The 14,451-nt window shown below is 43.0% G+C and overlaps 1 protein-coding gene across 1 annotated transcript; it reads left to right on the top strand.

The window, feature by feature from the left end:
- Positions 1 to 10,467: 10,467 nt before the first annotated feature.
- LOC128803726 (uncharacterized) lies at positions 10,468 to 13,226 on the top strand. Its single transcript, XM_053970951.1, has 2 exons — positions 10,468 to 10,868; positions 11,351 to 13,226. The coding sequence occupies exon 2, from the start codon at positions 11,821 to 11,823 to the stop codon at positions 12,481 to 12,483; it is 663 nt and encodes a 220-aa protein (XP_053826926.1). The 5' UTR covers positions 10,468 to 10,868; positions 11,351 to 11,820; the 3' UTR covers positions 12,484 to 13,226.
- Positions 13,227 to 14,451: the final 1,225 nt, after the last annotated feature.

The raw sequence follows: 14,451 nt of genomic DNA, 5'->3' as shown, positions 1-14,451 counted from the left end.
CGGGCTTTGTAATGCAATTTGACAAATCAAATAGATAGTTTTATTAATGTAACTAAATGAATTATTGCAAATGGGAGATGTGGACATTGATCTGTCTTCATTTTTGCATTCTGCTTTGGGGGAGGGAAGATAGCCTTTAAATTCAAGCTGCTGCTGCCTGAGGTACAGTTGCTGCAATGAATCTGTTCTGCAGTTTTATATCCTCAAAATGCCCATTTAACACCAATACCAATAAAGGTAAAAGGGAAATACAGAGGAGTAGTATGCATGCAGGGCTGTCAATGTTCACACTTGGACATACAAGTGACTATTCAGGGCCAGATCTGGTGATGAAATGGGACTAACACGGCTTGTTGAAGACTATGATGCCAATGAAAAACAAGGATATCCTGACTATACTCCTTAATAATAACTCTTCTGCTTAAATAATGCATTTTACAGAACATATGATGCAAATAGACAGATGACTTCCTCAATGAAATCATCCAAGTCCAGTTCTCTCAAATCAGACAAATAAATTCAGAACCTAAAGAAACCTTAATATTCTTGCCTATTATCAGGACTGTGATGAAAGAACATCCATGTGAAAAACCTAGATATTTTATTTGAAACAGTACTTTCCTATGTCTTCACATTCTCCAGAGTTAGCTCTGAGAAAGCTAGAGGGTGATTTGTGTTCTTCCTCTCCTCTCTTGTGCATACCCAGAGATAAAATCCCACTGTGCAGATGCCAAGCATACCTATGGTGGCTGAAGCATAGTATGGAAGACCTCCCAGTACTGGAAGAAAAAGCAAAATAGCATAAGCAGAGCAAATACTGATTTAACATGCAATAGAGGAAGTCTTCTTGGAACCATTTAATGTGCTGAATTTCTGGGAAAGCAGATTAAGCAACTCTTGGCTTTGTATGGATATCACTTTCCAGATAGCAACATATTATGTTGAGCCACTGAGCTGAACATGTCAGATCCTCTCAAGTGGTTCAGCTAGAATGGTTCAGCTTTCTACATACTACAAACTGGGGATGAATTTAGTTTTGTCACCGTCCAGTAAAACACCCTCCCTATTCAGGTATGCAAAAATATTTGGTTTGGGTTCTTTGGAGGTTTTTTATTCTTACCAAAACAGAGAGTTTTGGTTTAGTTAAGTTTGCTTGTATTTAATTAATTTGGCTAACAGTGACTAGCTGATTTAAAGTATTTCAGGAAATTTTTATAGCATTTATTCAAAACCATTTTCCTAATATCACAATGGAAGAGCGTTAATGCAAACTTAAAGTATGCCATGTACTAACAAAATCCATGTCTCACAAGTATGAGGGAAAAGTATGACTGGGATTGCAATTATAGTTTAGATTTATTTTACTAAAGGTGTTTGATTTGAAGTTATCTAATGCATCACCTTATTGTCACAAGGAGCACTACCTATACACCAGAACAGAAATCGACATTTTCATCAGTTTTGTAAGTTCTGGACAACAAGGGTGCACCTAAAGGTCTTTCACAGCTTTTTACAAATGCCAGTGTCCCCCTTTTAAAGACAGAAATCCTGGCTGCAGAGACAGGGAACATCACAGCTATCACAAAGCAAATCCTCTAAGTACCAAGAGAACCTTGGTAGTACAAAGTCTCCATCAGCCTGCAGGTTTCAGGTAATTTCAGTAGGAAGTTGTACAAAAAGAATAAGTAGCAGGTTTCTTCTCTGAGAATAATGCATTCGTTTCCTTCCCTCTTTTTCTGCCTTTCATTGGAAGGGTATTACAATGAGCATTAAAATAGAGATTTTTCAGAATTATAGTGGGAGAGAAATCACAGCTCTCAAAGTGGGTCCATTAAACAAACCTGAGGGTTGTCCTGCTTCTCCTCTTTTGCATTTCTGATACAAGACTAACAGTTCTGTCACACTCTCCCAATTTTGAGAAATATGTGACCATTACTTTGCAATTGCAGCTGTTTTTTCCAGAATGAGTTCTTGATATCTGTTTGCTGATCCAATATACCATGATAGAATACACCAGAGACCTTGGATTACTTCTGACTTCATCTCTGCTTTATGTTCTATAAAGATGCCTCTTCCCTCAACAACCAGTGTTTACAGAGCTTCCTAAAATATTGCTGGGCAAATTGCACAGCCTCCCAAATTTAATTAACGGTTCAAGTCAGCATATCTCAGTTTCTAAAAGGGACCTTGGGCAAACACTGAGGCAGGTGAATGACTGTTTCTTACTGCAATAAGTCATCAGTGTGTACAGCTCAAATGATCCCAGCTCAGGCTGATGGTACAGTACAAATTCACGATTGCTAGGAACGGTATGAAGGAAAAATGAGAAAAAGAATGTGATACTCAAGCACTATTACTCTTTGTTGTGGAAATAGGAAAAAAACTATGAATCTATCTTCTTCCATCATGCTTTCCTTTTGGAGAGATGCCATTTTAGGCACAAAGGCTCTTGAGGTATCTTCATGTCCCAGAAAAATGCTGAGCAGCCATTGAGCAAGACCACAGAAAGAGGGGTCCCAGCAGCATTTAGTCTAAAACATAAGAGAAGGAGTTTGCCAGAGCCAGCTTTGACTAAGAAACCCAAGAGAACATTAACAGTATAGAGATCTTTAGTATTCCCAAATGCTGAAAGATCAAGCAAACAGTAAGGCTTAGTCTGAATTGGCAATTGCATCTGAGTAAAGAGAATTAGGTGCTGTCTGCTTTGAGCTTTGTCTAATACAAGAGCATGCAATAGTGAAAACATAGGTAAACTGGATCTGCAAGGCTTTAGATGCCTTTCTGATCCGTGGTGACAGGAGATTACTTCCCAGAACATTTACAGCATTTTATGGCACTGAATCGTTTGGTTTTCCTTGTGTTACGGAGTTTAATAAAAAAGTTGTAATCTTAAGCTACATGATATGGATGTATATCTTTTTTTCCCCTCACAGCAAAAACATTACTTCAGCAATAAATTGCATGGAAGACAGTAGTTTTGATGACCTGTTTACTTGGAAAAATGCAAAAGGTAACATCTAAGATTTTACTGGCTCTTAATGCCAGTCAGACTGAAAGAGCAAAAGTAATTGCTCTGGCTTTATTAGCAATCTTTATTGCTCAAAGCATGAGAAATTGGGAGAGGACAGAATCAATAATCTTTATTTTCATTGGTTTACAGGTTCCCTTGGGATGAAAGTATGCATGTGTATTTCCAGTGAAAATCCAGGGCTGAGCTCACTGCTGTGCCTAGGGAGGCAGCATCTGGATAGCTTTACTCCACTGCGTTCTTTCCTCTTGCTCACTTTTCCCCTCTGTAAATACCATTTACTATGAAAGTTTTGCAACTTGCATTTGTCTTTTTGTTCTGTGTTTTACTATGTATCACTAATAGTCTAATAAGGCATTAAAACATATTAGTCTTAATATTTAAGCTTCTGGTCCTGTCTTACCTAATGGACTTGGGAACTCTTCCAAGCATCTGTACTCTGCTGCCCATGCCCTCATTGACTCCTGAATATTTGTACAAGCAAGACTCATGCACACAAGCTTCCTGCCCTCCACTGTGCATAGTTTCCACAGAGAGAAAAGCAAAATGCTCAGGATAGACAAGGATGACATACCCTTGTCCTAGTCCCATTCCAGATGGCTGAGGACCCTGTACTCTGGGATGTGCTTCAGCACAAAGCCACCCCTCAGTTGTGGTGAGAAAAAGGATGTGTTCATTGGCTTTAATGAAAACAGCACATCATTAAACAGTCTGACCTTTGAAGCTGGGGGGGATTTGTTTTCCTTAAGAACCATTCTACATCTGCCCAAAGCTTTTGGAGGGTCAGCTGGTGATGTGCCAGGCCTTCCATTTGCTTTGAATCATTTCTTCTTACTCGACTGAAAGTGCCAGGTATGTCCAGTACCTCTCTAACTCTCAGATCTTAGCACAACCACTGTTAGCAAACTAAAGGATAAAAGAACATTGCACTTGTTTGGTTTGGCCCCTGCCAGCTGTGACTCCTTGACTATCGTAACCACAAGTCTCACTCCATGCCAGAACTACCTTGTAGCTGTCCAACCAGTCAAGCAGTGTGGTGAGCAGCAAAGCTTTGGTGTATTTCTGTCCAAACTAGTGGGATCCAACTGGAATCCAAGGTTACCAATATAAAACCTGTTTTCTACAACAAAAAATTTAAAAAGGCCTAATACATTCTAATATGTGTTCATTAATTGAATTTGTCTGTGAATTTCACACAGAAATATAAAAACCTCACACATCTGCTGGGCAAGTATCCTTTTAGATATCTGGAATTCTGCCCACTTACAAGTATTTTCATGGAAATTTGCAGATGTGATTTGGGCCTAGCAATGCTGAGGGGCTCTGGTTTCTGTTAGGAATGTCAAACCTGACAGAGATAGTATTCTACCACAGTGCAGAATCTGTCAGCAGAAGATGACAGTGCCTCTATGAGCTGTCATGTACAATTTTTGCAATTAAATAGGCCCAAGTCTATTTAGAAGTATAAAGGGCTTTTCAAAGAACACAAGTCTGTTGTCCCTGTTGTGTGTCCTGCAGAAGGGAAAGCACCTGAGGGGGAAGCGAGTGGTCTGAGGTTTGGGTCTCTGTGGCATGGAGTTCCAGAGGGACTCTGTATAGATGAAGAGAGCAGCTTAGAAAAGCTGTTATTTTCCATTGTGAAGAAGAAAAAAACAGCCAGAGGCTGTTTCAATGTCAGAGGAATCAGCATAACTTCTGTACAGTTAGAATATAAATGCTGCCCTGGGAGACTTAGGGTCAGTGTGAGATCACATTGAAGCAGAGCCAGCAGAGAGAAGCATCCCAGTAACTCACCCTAGATAACCAGAAAAGTGGTGGATGCTGCACTGACCACAACATATTTCCAAAGTATAGCAGTGTCACTACAGCAAGCACTTGTTTTGCCTCAGCTCTCAAGAGGAAGACCAAGCAGTCACCCCTTGGTGCAGGTCCATTAGGTGAAATACCTGAAAAAAAGAGCAACAGAAGTGTTGCTCTTCTTTTGCTTACATTTATATGCCTACATTTATGTTTGTCAGATAGTCACAAGCTAGAAGAACCTTAAAATGCTTTAGTATTTGTAACAAATAAATAAACAGAATTATATTCTTGGGCAAAATTTTTCAACTCATCTGCCCTCCAAACTGTTGGCATTGCCCCCAAGGAGAAGTCCAGACATGAGTCTGGAAATAGCCCTTCATAAGTACTGTATTGCTGCAAATATGAGGTCATCTTCATGTATTCAGAGCTCTAACAAAGCTTCACCAACTTTGAATAAGCCTATTTTGGACAATGTGATGATATATAGAGATATTTCAGATAGTCTAAACAAACAGATGTACCTTCTCAATCATAGCCTAAGCTAACTAAACCTGATGCTGGGTAAGTTTGCTTTCAGCAACTTTACCTCTAAATCTAATATCCCTCCATTTTCCCTAGAGGTAAACAAAGTGCTGTTAGCCAAAAAGCAAGACTAGGCAGTGGACAGGGACCCACAGAAGAAACAGTGGGATGGAACAGATGGTTGAGTGGAGCAGTAGAGCTTGCACACATGCAGCAGACAAAAAGAAAAAAATCTCATTAAAGCTCCAAATGTTTCTCTGCAATGAAGACATACCAGACAGGTCATAACACTGTAGAATCATAGAATGGGTTGGGCTGGCAGGGACCTTTAAAGGCCATCTAATCCAAACCCCTGCAGTGAGCAGGGACATCTTCAACTCATTCAGGTTGCTCAAAGCTTCATCCAGTCTGATCTTGAATGTTGCCAAGGATGGGGTAACCACCAACTCTGGTGGGTAACTTGTTCTAAAGTTTCAGGATCCCTCATCATAAAAAAATTCTTCCTTGTATCTAGTCCCTTGGACTTCTTTCAAATCCAGTTGAGGAAGAGGCTGTTTCAGTAAGTTGAGGGTTAACCTCAACTCACTAAAGCTCATCTCCCAAAGGCTGGAATTCTAAATGTTATTGTCTCTGTGATTCATTTTGTTGGACACAGTACATCACTCATTTCACTGACCTAGTGCAACCACCTTGGCATCATCAGCTCAGAGGAGCTGATCAGCTCAGAGGAACCCAGAAGGATGGAAATATTAAGTTGAAAAATTAGCCCTTAAAAAGAGATCATTATGATAAAACTCAAATTTTAAAATAGAGCAAATCTATTTGAAAACATAGAAAGTTTCAATTATGATCATTCAGTCAGCGGGAATATTTATACTTCAATGGACTATGGCTCCTACCACACTCACTTGGTATCTGCAGTTCATCACACTAAATTAATTTACAGACCTAATGGACGGCACCACTGCCATGGACACACACAGCTGAGTGAAAGGAATACATACCTGAGAGGGTCCAACAAGTGCTTCAAACGGATACTCTTCTGAAACACCACAAACAGGGAACAAGAAGTGTCTAAGTAATCTTAGGTTTGTTGCTCGGACGGATTTCCTATAACTGGGTCCACTCTTGAATGTATGAGAGGATGAATGAAAGGAAAAGGGATTTGTTTATAAAGACTGTGTTAGTAACTCGTTTCCAGACTCCTTAATATAATGAGGTGTCAGCTACTAGACTTTCACATTATCCTATCTTGTTACCCCACAGGCTTAAACTCCTGAAACATTAAGTAGCCTACATTCACTTCAACCACTCACTCCAATACAAGCAGGTATTTCACAGTTCCTTACCGCATGTGTGCTTCTCAGAGTACCAGGATCACTGTCAGTATACAAAAGCAAAATGCTTTTCCAAAAGCCTGTGTGAGCCACCTTACTCTGTCAGATTGAGCAGAAGGGATTTGATACACTCATTTGATAACATCCACCCAGCCAATATAATAATGCCATTTGTAATGCTGGGCTACAGACCTCCCAAATTACTTCAGAATACAGTCATAACTCAGAAAGGGGGAAAGCATAAAAGTATTTTACCTTTAGCTCTTGCAGTCTGCTTTCCATTTCCTTTACACTAAGGTTTATACCCTTGTTTATAGAGAACTATGTCCATGTACCTTTGCAATAAATAATCTAATCCAACACACAACACCAACATACAACACTATCATAATATGGAGAATACAATATTTCTCAAGCTTATCCTGCTAAAATTCAGATTTCTATTCAGTCATAATAGTGAAATTATTTCATAAGCAAATCTGCTAAATATTGATGAGGTAATCTTTCATCCTTTAGATCAAATGCACCTTAGAGATACAACTGGGATTTTCCTTGAAAATAAAGATGTCTAAGATTTCTTGCATTCATCTTACAAGGCTATTTTTCATATTTAGTGATTTACCCCATTTCCAAGTAGCAATTTGTCTCTCGTGTCAGCTTATCTGAAGGTCAAACATTAAAAATAGAACTAATATTTAATCCTGATAACATTTAAATAATTACAGATAATTATTACATTTCTCCAGTCCCAGCATTATTTTCCAAGCTACCAGTGTTTAACTCTCTAGCTTTCCCTTAAGATCAGTATTTCTTGTCCACAACTAAAAACTTCAATTCCTCTAAAATACTACTCTTAGCATTTCAAACCAAAATGTTAATGTTATCACTAGTTATAGAAATAAGGAATTTATTCATATTCCATTCATAATCAAGATTCAATTTCACATTATATCATATTCTCACTTGTCATAAAACCACAGGACTTCATAAATTCATACCTAGCAAGGGCCACTATACTTGCTCTATTTTATTATTAAAAGGAATCTGGCAACTCTTGCATATTTTAGATTGCAAGAAGGACAATACACTTCGGTTTTTGTGTCTAGTACCATTAACATGAATAAATTTCATTATATATAGAAAACAAATTATCAAAGCTTATTTCTTAACAGTAAAAAAAAACAATTCTATGGTTTCATATATATTTTATATATGCATATAAAATACGTGTATATATATATATATATGCACACACACACATATGTTGTATGGCCTGTAATTTTCTTCTGTGTGAATGATACACTCCATACTGATCAGCAGGCTTTTGTGCTCTAGAAGCAACAGCTCCTGTCATTAAGATTTAAGTCGCATGGGGTGCTTGTAATGGAATTATAAAATCTATTTCTAAAAGAATGATTGATTCAATTCATTACCAGCTTTCAGTATACCATAAAAATTTTCTGAACCTTAGCAAAAAAAAATCATGAGGCAAATCCAAGTGATAATAAATCACCTGTATAAATGTTAACAAAATGGACTCAAGACGCAAAACTCACTATGCATAGCCACAATGAATGCTGTATAAATAAAACATATTTTCTTTTTCACTAAGTAACAATTCAAGAAGTTAAAATAATTCAGTGTAGTAGAAAATGAGTAAAAGCTGGCTGTAGCAAGTGCACAATAAAGATCCTTATTGACTGATTAGCAATTTGTTTCTACAAACACTGCACAGCAGTTGCCCTATTTTGCAGCGGGCTATTAGAGTCTAATGAAAAATGTGCATTTTCGTTAGAGTTAATGGTCTTGAACAAAAGCCCTGTGCTTCTACGAGGCTTTATTCTGTACTTAAATTATGGATTCATGTCTGTCATTACAGCTATTGTCCCTTGTTTGTACAATATATGCACATTATACAGTTCTGTATTTACTGTGTGCCTCCAGCGAAGATGAGGAACAAAACCAATCCCTCTCAGATGGTGAAGGCAGTGTCCTGTGAGAACAAGCAGCGGGACTCTGTCAGCAGATGGGCTGGCACCTGAAGAGCAAATTTAGCTGAGTGTTCCCTGCTTTTGACATTTCAGGCTCTCGCTTAAAAACTTCAGCACAGGGAGTGGTCTGCTGTACATGGCAGCTGAAGTTACAAGGAATAGCACTGTAGATGAAGTTCTGGATTAATTAGAGACCAGGGCACTAGTTGGGGATTCCACTGCCTGGGAGAGTGCAGAGCTGTGCAAGGTGTAGGCACCACAGCAGGGAGAACAGGGCAGTGTCACATGGAAACCTCTCTGCTGTCAGCAGGCATGGAGCACAGGGTGCCAGCACAGCCAACAGCTGACCCTGTTCTACAAATCCACAGCAGCAAAAATCTAAGGATGATATAAATGGGCAAGCAAAATAAAAGAGGTAGTATTTTACTTTTTAAAAGATGATAACAGGAACTTTCCCCTTTCTACTAGGGGGATAAAGTTGAGAACTGGAGCCACAAAAAGTTTAAAATAACATATTGAGACAAAAACTATTTACTGGAAACAGCAATGACATTAGAAAAATGAGCAGAAACAGCAACAGTATTAATAAAAAAGGGTATATGACAAAAATAATTTACATGAAAAGTAAAACAGTACTGGACCTTTTCACCCACCATGTTTTTTTCCCTCAGCTGGAAAGGAGAGGGTCCTTTACTTCCACTCCTGGCTCCCTTCCTCCTGTCCCTGACAAGTGACATGCCATGGTATTGAATAAAATTAGCATCTGGCCACGCTTTCCTCTACCTCTGTAAAAAATTAACTTTGTCCTGACCAAAACTAGGACAATCAGTCATTGCCTATCTTTAGGTATGGCTTAGTAAGTCTACACATGGCTGATTTTTTGAGTGGAGCTGCATGTTTTACCCCATGTTATTTCATATCTAATTTGAGGTTATATGGCTCCAAACTAAACTTTGTATTTACATGGATATGTGGACATGTGTTATGTGGTTTGTGATTACAGCCAGTTATTTATCTGATCTGGTTTCATGTGCATTGGAGAGTGTTCACAGACATCTTTGGTCTACATACATGTATTTATGCCTAACTATGAGACTTGCTTTTATTTTCCTTCTGCTTTCTTTATGGCAATGTCTAGTTCATATCCGGTTCTGGTTCAGCTGGAGTCTCTTGCTGTGCTTTCTCTGCCCAGCTTGGCTCCTTGAAGCTTGGGGCTGCAGCTCCTCCAAGCCAGGGAATGGAAAAGCCTTTTGATGGGCAAACAAAGCCAAGCAAGCCCAGCAAAACTGAACCATGCAGAGCTTGTCCAGGTGCCTGTGGATGGTCCATCTCTGTGTGGTGCCCTTGCCCTGCTCAGCTTCCCGTCCCCAGCAAAGGCGCCGAGGGTGCGCTCGATGCCCGTGGATGCCATTGCTAAAGGCAGTGACGAGCCCCAGTGCTCAGGCAGAGCCCTGAGGGACACCCCTGGTCCCCCAGCCTCCCATGGAATGTGGAGTCACTGTCCACAAGTTCCTGGCACGTATGTGCAGCCAATTCCTCGTGCCCTGGACAGGGCTCTGCAGTGTGGGGCTGGGGCTGTTGTGTGGGAGCATGGCCAAAGCCTCTCAGAGCTCTGGGCACAGCAGGCCAGCTCTGGGCACAGCAGGCCACAAGTCCGGGGGCTGCTCTCTGCCAGTTCCTGCCTGCTCCACTGTTGTTGGGGTGCCAGGGGTGGCCCTTTGTGACACAGGTGCTGTGTGTTGGGGCAACACGCTAGCTGAGGGTATCTAACGGGTGCAGAGCCCTGTGTTGCCCAGTCACAGGAGAGTCGCTCTCTGGAGGAAGAGGAAGCAATTCCCTGCATCTGTCTGTGCTAAAGGCCAATAGCGACAGACAACGATAGCGACAAGGACAAAGCCAACTCCAACTCCTGGTCCCCCAGCCCCTTGCCCAGCTATCTGGAAGCCCCCAGTGGGCAGTGGTCGAGGGCAGTGGGCAGGTCAGTCCTGCCACTGACAAAGACTGAGGAGGAGGAGAGGCCCTTCGTTAACATGGCTGGGAGAGAGTTCCCAGTGGGAAAGTGATAGTGATGAGGAGCTTTCCCAGTGGGAAGATGTGACAGTGAGAGAAACATACCAACAGCAAGTCCTGACAGTCCAAGAAATTTCCCAGCAGGGAGCCAGGAAGAGCTGAGAGCCGTACCAACGTCAGGTATGTGTGCGACTTTGAGAGGTTTCTGTTGCTGTTCGTGTTTATTTCATTAAGTTGCTGCTAAATTGTTATAGTTCTGTTATCTCCCCATGTTTTCCCCAAGTTAGTTTATTCCTAAATTGTACTCTCCCTTAAGGCCGTCCCTCAAACCATTCCCCTCCCTTTGTTATAGTTCCTTCCCCACCTATCAAGGCAACCCCGGCCCTTTTTCCTGAACCTTCCCTGCCACTCTCTCCCTGGACCAATCCCTGATTGATACACCCACTTGGGAATCCCCTAATCTAGGAGACCCATTGGCCCATGTGACCTTTCCCTCTCCTCCCCCTATCCTGATTGGTCCCACACTGCTAATGTAATCCCCTTACTCCACCCTTGAAGTTTCCCTATTGGTTGGGTTTTGTATCCACCCCCTGGTTTCTTACACTATTTAATCCTGTGCACTGGGGTGCTTAGGGCTCTTTTGTGCTGTTCTCTTCACCCAGAATAAACCTGTCTCTGTGGAACCTCAGAACAAAGAGCCTCCTCCTTTCTCCTTTACCCAGTCCCTGACATTGCTAATTCTGCACTGTAGAGCAACTGGCTCTTCAGGTTCGGCTGTGGGCAAAACCCAGTCCCCAGCCATTCCCCACTCCTAGCACAGTGCCGGAGTACCAACAGAGCTAGCCAGGGCTCCAGTGGGCTGTGTCAGTTTCCCAGTACAGTGATGAGAGACACATGAAGAGCTCTATGACAGCTCTTGAAGAGAAGTCTTTGCCCTTCAACAGTGGTTGGCTGTAAAAGTAGAATCAGTAGTCGCAGCCAAAGGGAAGAGAGCTCAGTGCCCGCCCCACACAGCACCCCCAGCCCCTCACCTGCCCAGCTGGGACCCCAGGCCCCCAGTGAGCAGCAAGAGGAGGCAGCAGTGGGGTCAGTGCAGTCACTGGGGGAGAGGAAGGAGGACTTCAGCGAGGAAATGAAATGGTGGCAATTCTTGGATGAACTGGAGCCTTTCCTGGTGAGAGACCCAGAGATATCCCAGGTGTCTGTCACAGGACACAGCGTGAGTATTTCTTTGGGAGAGGAGATCCCAGTGCTTGCCCCTTGTGAGGCTTTGTTTGAGCACCTGGCACAGGAGCTGTGCAGCCAAGGGCAGGTGCCTGCCCCACACAGCTTGCCCAGCCCAGGCCCTCAGAGAGCAGCAGCAGGAGGGGGCAGCATCAGCATCAGTGTGGGCAGTGCAAGAGAGCGAGGAGAGGACCCTTTTGGGGAGGACAAAGAGTGGGAAGACAACACCAAGCCAGAGCTTTCCCACTGGGAAAATAAGGAAGAGGCAGAGGTGTCCCATGGAGAAATTAACAACTCCCAAAAAGTGTCCCAGGGTGAAGAGTGCCCTAAACAGTTGTCATCCCAGGAAGAGCACTCTGACTGGAATGAGCGCACAGAGGAAAATCTGTCCCATGGAGAAGTCACAAGTTACCATGAACAGTCTGAATGCAAAGAATCCTTGGAACAAGAACTGTCCCAGGGAGAAACCAACAGCTCCCAAGACCTCTCAGAATGGGAAGAATACATTGAGCAAAGGCTGTCCCAAGGAGCTGGCTACAACTTTGAAGACTGGGAAGAATACCTTGGCTAAGACCTTTCCCAGGGGAAAGCCTGCATTGGCCAAGATGCATTGAGAGGGAATGGCAGCAGACCCTCAGTACAATCTGATTGGGATTTGTGCAGAAGAGCTGTGAAGGAGGTCATGCAGAATGGTGAAGATAAGAGCAATCATGGCATCTGGACCAAGCCCTTGGCCCCAGAAGAGGATGAGTGGGACGAGGTGAGCATTGTGGAGCTGCTCCCAGAAGAGGACAGAGGGCAAAACTGGAGAGTTTTTGTGGCAGATGGGTTCCTCAATGCCTGTCCCTTGTGAGGCCTGGGTTGAGGACCAGGCAGTGTAGCCACGCAGCCCAGGGCTGCTCTGTGCCTGGCCTGTGCCCTTGAAATGCCAAGCCCCTGTGGGACACATGGCGTCTCTTGCCTTCAAGGAGCCATTGCCAGAGGCAGGGACAGAGAGCCAGGGGTCTGCCCTGCACATCCCCCCCAGCCCCTTGCCTGCCCAGCTGGGAGCCCAGGCCCTCCATGGGCAGCCAGCTGCTCCCAGGAAACACCCTTCCCACTTCAGGTGGGCGCTGCAGGCACAGCAGGGGCTGTTCCAGTGCCCCTGCCTGAGGGCACAGAATGAGGACTAAAACAGACAAGGAAAAAGATGAAGATGAAAAAGAAAAAGTAGAAGAGAACAAAGATGTTGAAGAAGATGACGAAGACAACGACAATGAAGTAGATGAAGACTAAGATGATGAAGAAGGCGAAGACAAAGACGACGAAGATGAAGACTAAGACAGAGAAGACAAAGAAAAATTTAAAAATACAATAAGCCTGGATGGGCAAGGAAGTTTTGGAAGAACTTAGGAATGAAAAGAGGATGTATTATCTTTGGAAAGAGGGTCAGGTCTCTCAGGAAGTATTTAAGGGGGTTGCTAGAGCATGTAGGAAAAAAAATTAGGGAGGCTAAAACTCAGTTTGAACTTAAAAATGGCAATTTTTGTAAAGGATAAGAAATGTTTTTATAAATATATTAATGGTAAAGGGAAGGGTAAAACCAACCTTTGTTCTTTATTAGACGCAGAAGGGAACTTAGTAACTGCAGATGAGGAGAAGGCAGAGGTGCTTAATGCCTTCTTTGCCTCAGTTTTCAGTGGGGAAGACTTGCCTTCAGGATAACTGTCCTCTTGGGTTGGTCAATGATATCAGGGAGCAGAATGGTCCCCGCATTATCCAAGAGGAGGCAGTCGGAGAACTGCTGAGACTCTTGGATGTTCATAAATCCATGGGACCAGATGGGATCCATCTCAGGGTGATGAGGGAGCTGGCAGATGAGCTTGTGAAGCCACTCTCCATCATTACCAACAGTCTTGTTTCCTGGTGAGGTTCCAGATGACTGAAAGCTGCCCAATGTGCAGCCCATTCACAAAAAGGTTGGGAAGGAGGATCCTGTTAATTATAGGCCAGCTATCCTGACCTCAGTACCCAGTAAAGTAATGGAGCAGTTTCTATTGAGTGTCATCACACAGAACTTAGAGGATAGCCAGGGTATCAGACCCAGCCAGCAGGGGTTTAGGAGGGGTAGATCATATCTGACCAACCTGATCTCCTTTTATGACCAAGTGACCCTCCTGGTGGATGCAGGAAAGGCTGTGGATGTTGTGTACCTGGACTTCAGCAAGGCCTTTGACACTGTCTCTCACAGCACACTCCTGGAGAAGCTGGCAGCCCACGGCTGGGACAGGAGCACTCTTTGCTGGGTTCAGAACTGGCTGGATGGCCAGGCCCAGAAAGTGGTGGTGAACGGTGCTGCATCCAGCTGGGGCCAGTCACCAGTGGTGTCCTTCAGGGGTCTGTGCTGGAACCAGCTCTTTTCAATATTTTTTTGATGACATGCATGAGGAGTTGAGTCTTTTCTTAGTAAATGTGCAGACGACACTAAGCTGGGAACATGTGTCAATCTGTTGGAAGGATGGCTCTGCAGAGAGACCTGGAATGTTTGGATGGATGGGCA

Source organism: Vidua macroura, chromosome 2 (genome assembly GCF_024509145.1).
Source record: "Vidua macroura isolate BioBank_ID:100142 chromosome 2, ASM2450914v1, whole genome shotgun sequence".
NCBI classification, from domain to species: domain Eukaryota; kingdom Metazoa; phylum Chordata; class Aves; order Passeriformes; family Viduidae; genus Vidua; species Vidua macroura.
The sequence above is the reverse complement of the archived record's forward strand: the minus strand, read 5'-3'. Positions and strand labels throughout refer to the sequence as shown.